Below are 14,642 nucleotides of genomic sequence, written 5' to 3' on the forward strand. Positions count from 1 at the left end.
ATGCAGCCGCAGGGCAGGCCTAGGGATGGTAACTGGCTTCAACCAAGAGCCCAGACCAACAAGCAAATTCCTGTCGCTGAGGCAGGTCTGAGATCAAACTGGAAAATCAAGTCAATGTTTAAGATCAGGACCAGGTGTAGTGATAGCTGCCAAGGTCAGGACCCAGTTGAGTGATTTCTGGGCAGATCCACAGTGATGACGCAGGTACAAGGTCAGTCCACATCAGCAGGATCCATGGCCAGGCACAGTAACTACTGTAGTTGAGCTGGAAACTGGCACACCCCCAGCAGAGATTGAAAACTGCAGAATGACCTGAAATGGGATCCTGGGCCCATAGACAGGCAGCATAGATGGAGATCCAGGTGGGGCTTTTTAAGGGCAGTGAGATCTAGTAATTTACTCCCAGCTTTGACACTCGCACTGAGAGCAGACACTGAAACCTGTATGAAGAGGTAGCGTGGACAATACTTCAACTCTGTCAGCAAGATTTTGAGCTTGAAGTCTAGGTGTGGAAGAACTATAGGAGCACACCAGGGAACTACTACTGTACTGAAGTTTGTGGATGTATTTTCCTTTTTTTCTTTTGAGGAACTTCTGCTGTGAGGCCAGTGAACAATTGTAATCAGTGGGCACAAGTAACTTTCCCTTTTTAACCTCGCTGCTATTTAAATACAATTCAACATTATAATCCGTCATAATCTTGAAAAGACCAGAGGACCTTTCAGAAGGGAAAGAAAAGGATTCTGATCATAAAGTCTGCTCCTAGTAGTTAAAGACAATAACAGAGGAAGGAAAGAGAAGTCCAGACTTTTATTCTATACTGCAGCACCTGGAGGAAGAAGTGTTACCCAGCCCTTCACAGCTTAGAAGTTAAACACTGTTATTCAACTAGCAGCTGTTACTACCTTGCTGAGACACCCTGTAGACAGAGCAGCTGCAGTAAGACTTATGGGGGAACTGATATTTACACCACTGTAGCAAATTTTGCTCAATTGCTTTTTCCCTTTTACATGACACCTTTCTTCACCACTGTCACTGGTGCTACACAACTGCCTAGCAGCTGCATAATGACTCAGACCAAGACAGTGGCCTAGAATCCCCCATCCATCTTTATCTTCTCCCCACGATTTGTAAACATCGTTCTTCAGATGGACCTGGTCCCTGGTATGTCCAAACAGTTATGTCATATACTCAGGCTTCCCTACATTGAATAAACTAGGGTTACAGCCTAAAACATACATAATAAAAACACAAGTTGAATTCAGTTAATTTCGGAAGTTACCAGCACACAAATACATAAGATCTCAACCACCCTGTTCCAGTCTAAAATTTACTCCTATCAATCACAGATCATATACAGCATTTAACACACTTTGCATGTGTTATATAACCACACTGATGCAGCACAGGCAACAAACAGAAGCTGGAAGCCACTGTGCTCCTAGAGAGTTGTCACCTTCCTGCCATTACTGAAACTTGGTGGGATGTGACTGGGGTGTGACTATTGATGGCTACAGGCTCTCCATAAGAGACAGGTGAGGAAAGAGAGAGGCAGAGGGGGTGCCCCTACATCAGCAGGTAGACTGAGTGTCAAGACTGTCTCTGAACAGCAGCCAGGAGCAGGACAAAAGCCTGTGGGTAAGGATCAGGGACTGAGGCAACAAAGGAAACCTTGTGGATGGCTTTAAGTACAGACCCCTGATCAAAGGGACCCTATTGATGAAACCTTCTTGCTCCAGCTACAGGAGGCATCTTGCTCACACGCTCTTGTCCTGCTGGGGCACTTCAACCACCCCAAATTCTGCTGGGAAAACAGCATAGCAAGCTGCAGGCAAGCCAGGGGACTCTTGGAACACATCAGAGATACCTTCTGGAGCAAAGGAACAGACAGCAGCCCTACCAGAGGGGATACAATCCTGGCTCTGATGGGCACCAGTGTAAGTGAGCTGATCTTGAGCATCAGGCTTGGAGGGAGTCTGGGCTGCAGTGATCACACACTGCTGGAGTTTGCAGTCCTGAGGGGTATGGGCCAGGCAAGGAACAAGGTCAGGCCCCTGAACTTTAGGAAAGTAGACTTCCAGCTCTTCAAGGAGATAGCCAGTGAGATCCACTGGGAGACTTCCCTCAGGACAAGGCAGTGGAACAGAGCTGGCACATCTTTAAGGAAGTCTTCCACAGAGCACAAGAGCTGGCAATCCCCAGGAGCAAGAAACTGGGCAAGGAAGGCAAGGGAACAGAGGGGCTGAGTAGGGAACTGCTGGTCAGACTGAAGGGAAAGAAGCAAATGCACCAGCAGTTGAAGCTAGGATGGGTGGCCCAAGAACAGCTTGAAGAGACCTGGAAGAGATCAAGTTTGGTTATGCAGGGTCAGGGTGAGAAAGCCCAAAACTGGAATTTATCTTGGCAAAGGACACAAAGAATAACAGGAAGGGCTTCTCCAGGCATGTCAACCACAAAAGGAAGGCCAGAGAAGGTGACCCCCCCGATAAATAATGGTGGAAACTGGTAACAATGAATAAGGAGAAGGCTGCGCTACTCAACATAATTTTGCTTCAGTCTCCAAGGGCAACATTTCTTTCCAAACCCCTTGAGAGGATGGTTAGCCAGAGAGGGATTGAAAGAATAAAGTTCTTCCCATTCCAAGTAAAGATCAGGTTCATGATCACCTGAAGAATGAAGAGAGGGAATTGGCTGATGTATTTACCAAGCCACTCTCCATGATATCTGAAAAAATTTTGGCAGTCAGGTGAAGTCTCAGGTGGCAAGAAAAAGTAAAACATTGTACACATCTTTAAAAAAGGTTGAAAGGAAGACACTGAGAACTACTGATCTGTCAGCCTTACCTCTGGTAAGATCATAGAGCAGACCCTCCTAGAACCTGTGCTAAGGTGCAGGGATGTGATTTGGGACAGTCGGCACAGCTGCACCAAGGGCAAGTCCTGCCTGACAATTCAATGTTCTAGGATGGACTGACTGCATCAGGTGAGAAGAGAATGGCTACAGCTTTCATTTATCTGAATTTCTGTACAGCCTTTGACATGGTCCCCCCACAAGATCCTTGTCCCTTAAATTGGATTTGATAAGCTGACCGTTATGTGGGTAAGAAATTGGTTGGATGGTGGCATCCAGTCAATAGTGGTCAATGGCACAGAATCCTGATGGACATCACTAACAAGTGGTCTCCCTCAGGGGTACATAGTCAGACCAGAGTTATTTAATGTCATCACTGGTGACATAGACGGAAGGATTTGAGGGGTCTCTCAGCAAGTTTGCAGATGACACCAACTGAGTGATATAGCTGACATACCTAGAGGATGGGATGCCATCCAGAGGGACCTAGGCAAGCTTGAAAAATGGGTCCATGGGAAAATCTCAAGTGTTTTAACAAGGCCAAGTGCAAGGTGCTGCACCTGGGTTGGAGAAACCCCCAGTCCCAGTACAGGCTGGGGATGAAGAGATCAGAGCAGCCCTGCTGAGAAGGACTTTGTGGTGCTGGGCAATGAGAGGCTGGACCTGACCCAGCCATGGGCACTCACAGCCCAGAAAGCCACACGTGTCCTGGGCTGCATCCAGAGCAGGGTGGGCAGCAGGGCCAGGGAGGGGATACTGCCCCTCTGCTCTGCTGAGACCCCACCTGCAGTGCTGTATCAGCTCTGGGGTCCCAGCACAGGAAGGACATGGGACTATTGTGGTGAGCCCAGTGGAGGCCACCAAGCTGACAGAGGGATGGAGCACCTCTCCTGTGCAGAAATTAGTCAGTCTGGAAAAGAGGCAGCTTCAGGGACACTGAATTGCAGCCTTCCAGTACATGAAGTGATCCTTCAAAAAAACAAGGAAGAGAGAATTGTTCAAGAACTTGTAGTGAGAAGACAAGGGGCAATGGCTTCAAATTGAAAGAGAATAGGTTTAGACTAAAACTTGGGAAGAAATTCTGAAGTGCAACCATGTGAGGCACTGGAACAGTCTGTACAGAAAAGTTGTTGAAGCCCCATCCCTGGAAGGCCAGATTAGTTGGGGTTTTGAGTAACCTGTTTTACAAAAGGTGCCCCTGCCCAGGGGGATTGGAACTGGATGATCTTTAAGGTCCCTTCTAATCCAAACCATTCGATGATTCTGTGATTTGCAGACAATAATACTGAGCACCAAACCATTCCACAACAGAACTTACAAAAAGGGTAAAATCTTAAACTTCACATACTGGACAAGTAAATTCTTCCTGACTGTAATACTATTTGCCATATCTCCAGAAGGATTCTAAATTGTGAAAGACAGGAAGAAATTAACAGCTAAGGAAAATGAACAGGAATGAGAAGATAAAGGATTAGGAAAAACCCAAAACTGTACTTGGGTCCATTATTGAAAGCAAAATATTCAACAGTATTCCAAATTTCCAAATAAGAATTTTAATTCAAGGATGATATTCACAAAATGAGCTACTGAGGAACCAATTTAATATCTTTGGTGTTATGTTTATGTGTTTTTTTAAACATAACACCTTTTATACTTTCCAGCATTAGCTCTGTACCACAAAACAGTGTACCTTGCTTCCTTCACGCTCAACATTTAAGAATCCTCTTTTCCTATCCTTTGTCACAGAGTTCAAGCCTCTAATAATTTCTTGCTTTTTAACTGTCTACATGGCAAAACTAAGGTACAATTATAGCAACAGCTCTACGGTTAAGAGGCAAGAACGGCACTGAGCTTCAAGACAGTATCTAATCTCTCTGTGATTTATAATCAGAGCACTACCTTCACTGTTACTAATACTTGCACTTTACCAGATTTGGACCTGTTACTACTTCACTCATATTCCTGACTTCTTTTCATACTTCTTTCCAGATGCATTTCTAATTTACTGCATTACAAAGACCTCAAAACAATGCATCAAGAATTGCTCTGTGGAGAATTCATTAATAGTTAATTTAGGTAGCTTTACATAGTATGTAGTCAGAGTATTCTAAGAAGCCCTGATACAGCTCTTTAGAGAAAGGTTTTCAGCATTTCTTAACCAAATAAGCAGAAATACAAATCCTAGCTGTCTTGCAATATAGTACTGATCAGCATGCTTAAGGATTCTAGAGTGTTTCAGAGGAAAAAACACTACCAGATTAAGCTCCAAGTTTTCTGGAGACAGTAACTCCGGAATATAAGATACTTCTTCCAACTAAAGTATTACCAGCGCCTCATTCCTCTCCTCAAACTATATTAATTTTATTTATTTAAGAAGCCAACTTATTGATCAGTATTTAAAAGGTGAATTTGGTTCGGTTTCTCATCCCATGCACCACTGTTGAAAAAAAAAGAGCAGGTAATTACCTGTTTCTTTGAAATGCTTTAATTAGCTTTGGTTCCCATGGTAACAGTTCATTAAGCAGTCGTAACAATGTACCATGCAATTCCTTTACTGCTTGCTTCCGGTGAAACCATCTTCCCTGAAAACATAAATTCAATTTATTTATCATTACATTAGACCTAAATCTTGTTAGATTGTCCTAGTACTACAATAAATCTGGTACATGGATACAGCATATGAGGAAAACAACTGGAAGAAAAGATTAGAAACTTCCAGAGTTATATCTACCTAGAACATTATTACTTTTATTTTAATACTACAGAGGAATAATGTCCTAGTTGGAAAAGTAATACTGCAAGGATGCTCTCTTTTTACAGGTCAAAATTAAAATTGAAACAGGATTCTACAAATACACCATGTGCTTAAAATTACTTAAATGAGTAACTAATATGGGTAGTAATCCATTCAGTTCAGGGCATCAACCACATATATACACTTTTCTGAATTAAAATTTTTACAGAAAATTGCACCATAATCTCATTTAAGAGAAGTGATATAAATTATAACAATATTATTTGCAAAAGAAACTTTACTACAATTTTCAAGGATAAAAATCCCGACATTTTTCTCTTACATTTTATTTAAAGTTCTAGAAAAAAGATTTTTTTTTAAAAGAGAAATTTAGCAAATTCATCTTTTATGAAGCAACAGACTATGCAGCAAAGACCAATTTTCCAACATAAAATCCTTTAAGCTTTTAATTCAAACATATAATTCAAAGTTTTATTTCAAAAACTGATATATGTAATCTTATATTCATGTTTTCATAAATCTAGAAGGTCTGAATAAGAGAACACATTGGGAAATGACAACCATGTTGGCCATGGTGCTGCAGAACACACCCTTGACACTCACACATACCCCTTGTAAATATTTCTTTCCAAAACCTTATTCTGTAATTCATTGCATAAAAGGCTGAAAAATAAAAGAGATGTGTCATAGTACTTCTGCCACTCTATCAACTCTGTGCACTTTATGTAAATGAAGATTTTAGCTCTTGACTGGTCAGAGAAGATATAAAACACTAAAGAGATTATGGTTCTGCAAGAAAAAGAAGTAAGACTTGAGAACTTACTTATTTCGTATACATATTTAGCTTTTGATAGTGCACATATCCTTCACAACTTCCTGTGGTCTAGCACACCACTAAAGGTAAGACAGGAAAAATCTGGATAAAGCTTGTCACAGCTGCCTTTCACCAGTCTACAAGAATGATCTTCCTAAGGATTTTTGACAATTTCTCTCTACACATTTCAGCAGATCTCGCCAATGTATAGCAAGATCACTCAGCTTGTTTGAAGACCAGGTATCTATTTTTTTATGGATAATCATTTACACATTACATAACAAAACAGTTACCTTCATTCTTCAATTAAAATTACAAAAGCAAAGGCTTTAAGTAGGATCATTATGCCATATTACCACATAATGATCAGTGCTGAACACACAGACAAGCCAGTAAACTGTATTATAATTTCCTTCACTTGTGGTCAGTCATATGCATAAAACATGTCACTAATCACTATGACAAAAAACAGACCTTGTGTGTACTGTAGTCTACCAGGGCATTTGGTATCATCTCTTAAAGTCAGCAGTCAAAAGAATTAATTGTTAACATACAAAAGAATATTACATGCACAGGTTTATTTTTCTCATAAGGTAAACAAAACATTTTGCAGCCTGTTTAAAAATAATGTATTTATATACTACAGAGCACTACTGCATTGTCTCAAAGCAAAAATCAAACAGCAAAAATAAACAGTGCTACTACTGTTGTGAAATAGAAATGCTGTACATGCAGTTGATATAGCAAAGAAAATGTGTGAAAATGTTAAAAAGATATGAAAAATCACTGCAAAGTAAAAAACCCCAAGAAATTATTAATTTCTGAGCTTAATTTGTCTTTAAATAAGGCTAAAATCTTGGCTTATGTAGAAAAAAGGAGTATTTATGAGAAAGATAAGTATCAGCTGACCACTGAATAAATTTGAAGCAGCAACTGTTAGGCAGCCAGCATATGTACAATGTTTAGTCAAGAGATTTCAAGACTTTACTGACCTTATTAATACCTCACAGAAAAATAAATATATTACTTTTCTCCCTGCTTACAAAAACAAACAAAAAAAAATAAGTTAGCCAATCCCTGCCCCCTAATTCTACAGGATTAGCAGCTCTAAATGGAAACCTGTCTCTACTGGTGTCCCCAAGGGCTCAGTACTGGCCCAGTATTGTTTAACTTGTTTGTCAGTGACTCGGATGATTGGGCAGATGCCTCCCTAGTGAGTTCACCAATGACACAAAGCTGGAGCAGTGACGAATACCCCAGAGAACTGTGCAACCCTTCAAAATGACCTCAACAGGATGGAGAAACAGGCAAAGAGGATCCATACTTCCAAATAATTTCAATGAAAATTTTATAGCAACATAATCTTAAAAAACATAGATTAATTATTTCCTTTTGACCCAATTACTTATTTTCTTAGTGGGGTTTTAGAATTGTCAATAAACCTGTTAATGGAAACCTGAACAAATTTTAGCCATGAGAAGAATCTTTTTCCCTCAGAAGTAGTCAGGACAGAACAGGATAGGCCAAAAAAGGCTGGAATAAAAAAAAAAAAATCCTTCTCTCTTAAATTATTGTGGTTTTTCTGTGCAAACACATAAATGCTAGAAGTTATTATTCCTTAAATATTAAACAAAAAAAGAGACATTAAAAATTTTTCTATAATCTTAAGATCCGTCACAACAAAATTTAGCATTTCTTGTCATATGCAATCTGTGACAAAGTCCTATCTGTGTTTGTCTTTTATTCAGAGGGGGGAAAAGCAAATCAATATTTGATAAAGCTATGACTTAACTACCTATTACATAGCTGCCCACTAATTTCTATATATAATACACTTGTTCTCAGAAATATCTGTGTTGTAAATTCTCAAAACCACCAAACTATATATTATAAGAGATCAGCTAAAAACTGAGGCTTAGGAGGTTCAGGCTGGACCTGTTCATCAGAAACATACATCACTTGTTCCCTGGGAAAAGAGGCCAACACCCAACTGGCTACACACTCCTTTCAGGCAGCTGTGGTCTCTCCTGAGCCTCCTTTTCTTCAGGTTCAGCTCCCTCAGCTGCTTCTTACACGACTTATGTTTCAGACACTTCATCAGCTCCATTGCCCTTGTCTGGTCTCATTTCAGCACCAAAATGTCCTTCTTGTAGTGAGGGGCGCAGAACTCAGAACAAGATTTGAAGTGTGCTATTGGCCCTCTTGGCCCCCTGGGCACTGCTGGCTCATGCTCAGCTGCTGTCACCAGCACCCCCAGGGCCTTTTCCTGTGGGCAGCTCTGCAGCCACTCTGCCCCAGCCTGTGGCACTGCCTGGGGTTGCTGTGACCCAAGGGCAGGACCAGCCCTGGCCTTGTTGTACCTCACACCACTGGCCTTGGCCATGATCCAGCCTGTGCAGATCCCTCTGCAGAGCCTTCCTGCCCTCAGCAGATCAGCACTCCCACCCAGCTTGGTGCTGTCTGTGAGCTGACTGAGGGTGCCCTTGATCCCCTTGTCCTGATCACTGAGAATGATATGAAACAGAATTTTACTACCATCTTGTTCCAATTAGTGATAAATAAGACACTATTTTTTCCTGGAAACACAATATAAGGTATTAACACAGGAAAATAACAGAGGGGAAACAAGAACTAGACAGAGAAGTATAAAATGTGAGTTTAGGCTATGTCAAGTTGCAAGTAAATTTCAAAAATGCAAACACAACAAAAATACATTTTACAAATGGGCTGAATGTTTCCATTTAAATGCAGAGAAACATTCAACACATTCAACTGAAAACTTACCTTTTAAAATAAGGTTTCTGACATCCAGAGCAGACAGGAAATGCTGACTCCACTCTCTGTGATCGATGCCCCAACATACACTATTCTGGCATACTTATCATGGAACCCCAAAGCAGACTGGAGCCAGGATATTGAGACATGGGGTAAGGACTGAATTTTTTATATGAATTTTTGTTTTGTTTTTAAATAAACACACACACACAACACCACAATATTATGCAGTTTTATAAGACTGTCTGTAATCTTTACATTATATCCCAGGGACATAAAGTAAAGAAAATTAAAAATCTTATAAAACCATGCAATATTGTTGAAAAGGGGTGGTGGTGGAGGGGAAAACTTACCCTTAATAGGCCTGCTCCATTCTGCTGCGGGGTTCTGTGGTATGTGTGATATCACCAGTCTAGTGTTTTCTAGTGATGTCACACAGAGAGGGAGTTGGTGATCTCCAGCTGCTTTGGACAACAGATACCTAAAGAAAAGAGATCAGTAACTTTTTCAAATCATATATGGATTAATGTTGAATGTTCTTAATAACTAATTTATGGGCCAAATACTACAATTTCAGGCACTTCCAGTCTTGACTGAATAAGAATGTATTGCAAGATCATGTATGCATACTATGAAAACTCATCTATCATTGAAAGTGTTTTAATTTTGAAAATGCTTAGAGTTATCTTCTACAGCAAGTTCCTGATTGTATTTGCAAGTAAAATCTTGCATTTTATTTTCAGCAACAGCATTCTGAACATTATAAATATATATCAACAGCTAACCAACCTCTGATAATCTTTGAAGACTGGGATTAAGCAGAATCAGGAAGAATGACTTGTAGTAAATCATAAAACAAAGTCACTTATGACATCTCTTAATAAATTCTATCTTTGAGCATTCACCAGCAACTAATGAGAAGTCCTGACTCTAGCATGCACTTCCATGACCTATATATCTGATCACACCAAGTTATATCCTAAAAGGATCTCATACTCTCTTTGTTCTACTATAAGCAAATAAAGTAAAACAAACAAAAAACAACAACACCAAAAAAAAGTGCAATACATTTCTTACTATCAAGACTGTCTTTGTCTCCTGATTTAGTTCATTACTATGAAATGGTTTTCATTAAGATGTTTGGCCACGTTCTAATTTTCTTTAGGCAAAATTACTAAACAATCATCACAGTGTTGATTAATATACCCCGTTTTTTAGAAAAAAATATAAATACATACACAAATATATAAACCACAAAAACACAAGTTTATTATCAGCATGAACTAACTGTTGAACCCAGAACAGTGAAATTATCCAGCACTGAATTGTCATGTTTTACTCCTCCATTAGAACAACTTCAAAGTTATCAACTAACTTAGAGCTCTGGAACTTACGAAGAAAATGGTGTATGTAGTATCTTAAACTGTTTACAAAACATCTATGATTTTTAAGTTGTACTTAACTCCCTCTCATATATCTGAGTATTTTTCTCTTCTTAATTCTGGATATACAAGGGTTTACGTATTCTTCAGATGAGTGTCTTAAAAGCAGCTGTTTGCTAGTACTGTGTGCTGCCATGAATGCCTTGAATTATTTCTTCAAAACAATATACTTACTAACTGACCAATATCCAAAGCGTTGTGAAATCTTCTGAATACACAGCAGTATTTATGTGACAACAATGTATGAGTACACATTCATCTCTGATGCAGAACCCACACTTTCACATTTGGAACTGTAGAAAGGTATATGGCAAAAATGGTTTAAAGAAAGCTTCTCCAATAAGATACATTTATTGGAGGTTTAGTCAGTCACACACACAGAAAGGCATCAAACATCAAGAGAAAATAGTTGTGAAAAAAGTAGACAATAAAGACAGAAAACTGGAGAAGCTAAAAAAACTCTGACTGGGAAAAATATTAAATGCTAGTGATATAACCCCAAATTAAAAATATCAGAGAAGACAATCAAATATTATGGAGAAGATGTCAAAAATTGAAGCCTAAAATTTGCCTTATTCATTTATATTATACAACTATGTATTACAAATCCTCCACATCTTAAATCTATCCTCAGAAGTACAAGAAGCTGCATGGATGTAAATGTGTAAACATCTGTCTCAAAATTCAGCATTTTGGACTCATATTAGTGTTTTCAAGAGATGCGGGCAAGACAGAGAGAAGAAATAACAGTATTTGGAAGTGACTAAAGTACAAATCAAGTGTTCAGGATAAGGATGTAAAAAGAGAATATGTAAGATATGTAACAGATGAAGATATATACTAACAGAGAAACTAAGCTCAAATTAAAAGAAAATGTTTCAGCTGCAAGACTTGAAGTATATCTATTAATACCCTTGAACCCAAGTATTTATTGGTTTCTGTTTTATTGTAGCTCACTTTACCTGCAATTTAAAACTGCAAATGGGTGTGCATACACAGATTTCTCAGATTATAGTATTTACTGTCTGTGTGTACATCTATGTAAATACAGTAATGCTGCCAAAAACAAGTGTAACTGAAAACCCTTTACATGCAAATGTCCCAAACATGGCATATATTTCACTGGGGAGGGAGGAAGTGGTCAGGAGAAGAGAAGGCAGGAATGGGGAGAAGAAGTCAACCTCTGAATAAAAACTGAATAGGATTTAACCCAATAATAAAAATGTTTCCCTAGGCTGCAAATGAGAAGACACAGTAGGTTTTTCCACTTAATTGCTTGCAAAGTTGAGGTCTGAATTGCTAAAGTATTAGTAAGAACCCTAAACTATTTTTGATGATTACATGAGTTTCTGCTGAAGGGAAGTTCTTCAGAAGTCCCTTTAGATTCTTGTCTAAACACAGTTTCCCTGCCAAACGTTTTCCAACACATGACAATATTTCTTATTTCCTCACTGAACAGAGAGAGAGTATTTTATAAACTTTTAAAATGAACCATTTTGCATTATTTTTTCCATGTATTAACATATTTTAAAAATTAAATGTAGAAACGAAATAAAAACCAAAGAAAGCAGTATCCTAGCTTAGATACTTAGATCTCATAAACAAATTTAACAGCAGCTTATTTGGAATCTCATAAAAAACAGACAAGGGAAGTATGTTCCACCCTGGACCAATATATACCTTTGAATAGACCCACAAATTAATTTGTCTGAAGTTTTAACTATTTCTGACTTAAACCAGTAGTTTTTTTCACTTTAAATTTTCAGGTGTACTCTGAAATACATATTTCTGCAGGTGACTTAATGCTGCCAAACACCTCCATTTCCTTTCAGGCTTTTTGACTCCCCTGCTAGAACAAATATCCATTTCCAAAGATAGACAAAGGCATTCAACCCTCTGGGAGCATCTCATTATAAGCTCCAGGAACAATAGTAGAACACAAGACCTTTAAAAAGGAGGATTTTGCTTTTTTAGCTATTAAGTCAAGAACATCAGCGTGTTATAGACCTCTGCAAACAATAATGCCTTTTCTCCAAACCACAATTAGTTGTTACCTTGGCTGGGGTCCTTTGACTAAGTAATTCTCTGTCCCTTAACCTTTGTCTGACTCTTCTCTCTCACTAGAGACGATGCACTCTCCCCTTCTCTGGAAGATATTGCCCATTATTCATTTTAACCTTCTCAGCTAAACTGTGGGAATCCTGGGCTCCAGTCTCCCTTCTTGCCCCCTACACACTATGCATTTATCCATCAGGCTTAGAGGGCATGATTCAAATCCAACAGTGCTACCTAAATAAAGTCTTGCACTTCAGTAAACAAGAAATATTTCCATGTTCATGTTAAAAACTCCATGAATTTTACTAAAAATTCAGCTAGCATCTGCAAAAAAAAACTAAATTCACTATTATAAGCAAGCACCTGCAGTCCTGTCACTTTCATACTACACAATGTCCAGTAGGGTTTGAAAAAATAATAATAAAAAAAAGATTCTGCTATGATATGCAACAGTTAAGTACACACAACTGACCAACTAATCAGCTTAATTAACAGTTTCACGCACACAAAAAAAAATCCTTCACGTCACATGAGAGGCAGATTATCTGAAAGGTAGTAAGATTTCCATTCACACTGCAAGTCCCACTGATTTGACCAGGCAGAGAAGACCTAGGGAAAAGTGGGATCCAAAATGCCAGAGACTCACTATCCTGTGTAATGATCCGACAGAATGAATTACTTTACTGCCTCTTCTCATACAAGAAATTTTCTGTATTAGATTGAAGTCTTTATGAGATCCTAAATATACTAGCAAAATGCTTTCCTATCATGTGTGTTTGTCACAATTATTTTTTCAGCAATACCACTGCAAGTGTGGAATTAAGCTACTTTGCATATCTTGGTCAATTTGCTAGTTATAGAAAATTTCTAGGAGCTCACATTCAACAAATGGCCATGAATATTATATATGCAGTCTAAATTTTCAAAAAACAAACAAGAGCTAAAAATTCAATAACACATCAATAGAATTTTTAGCCAGCATGTTCTTCTGCTTTACTGACTGCTTGTAAATTTACCCACACCTTATCTATATAAGCATTAGCACCAAAAGAGACCTAATTTCTACTAGAAACTAATTTTCATTGCTGTAAATTCTGGGCTTTTTCTATTGATTCAACCTTTACTACAGTTTTTAAAATTAAAGGATGCAGCTTCACATGTCCTAAGTAATATACAAGAGCTAGAAGACATTCTAGTTTAGACATTACTTAAGGTATCAGCCTTTCACTACGCAGTGCACAAACCATTAAACTTTAAGTCCTTTAAGTCCCCTTTCTGCACTTTTCACATTCTTATTTCCTTATATTTATATCTTCTTCCTTTATTTCCTAATGTTTAAGTCAGGTACAATAGCAAATCTGACTGATTTCTCCTCTCTCTCTGGATATGTATATGTGGTAAGGAGAGGAATTGTTCAGGAGCTGAAGGAACAGACTTTTTAGAGCATCCTGAGAATAATATCTTTTTAGAGCACCCTGATAAAATAATAACACAACTTCAAAATCAGTCCCATTTTCTTTTGCCTGCAGATGGACATTTCTGTTCTTACAACGACCACTTAACCTGTAGCAGAATACAAGCATAGGTATTTGTGCAACTCCATGATAAACTGCATTAGAAAACTGGTCTGCCTTACAAAGAATTCACCAGTACAAATAAGCAGTTAGGTTTATCACACTCTAACTCTCACCATGCCACAGAATTCTGCTAGCCTATTGCATGGGATGGCCCAGAAAACAGAAGCTTCCAGAAACACAGGGAGTAGGAACTATTTATTTGGCAGCAGTTTTGGCTTATGTCAGTTGAAAGCAGATGTGAAATTGCAGCATCGCTTCAGAACTGTGTCTGGAGTTCAAGTACAGAGTTGAACTCTCCAAAATTAAAGAACTTAGGTCAAATTTAACTTTCCACTCTAAACAGACACAGTAAACTAGCACAGAGAAAATTTCAT

At 38.6% G+C, this 14,642-nt stretch overlaps 1 protein-coding gene across 1 annotated transcript in view; it reads right to left on the reverse strand.

Annotated features, from left to right (window-relative positions):
- The window catches only part of BRD10 (bromodomain containing 10), a 47,342-nt gene that overhangs the window by 9,397 nt on the left and 23,303 nt on the right, over positions 1-14,642 (reverse strand). Inside the window, exon 6 of the mRNA XM_030257397.4 lies at positions 5,317-5,432. Coding sequence (XP_030113257.4) covers positions 5,317-5,432 — 116 coding nt within the window. The remainder of the gene's footprint in view (positions 1-5,316; positions 5,433-14,642) is intronic.

The sequence above is a fragment of the Taeniopygia guttata genome, chromosome Z, assembly GCF_048771995.1.
Source record: "Taeniopygia guttata chromosome Z, bTaeGut7.mat, whole genome shotgun sequence".
Taxonomy (NCBI): Eukaryota; Metazoa; Chordata; class Aves; order Passeriformes; family Estrildidae; genus Taeniopygia; species Taeniopygia guttata.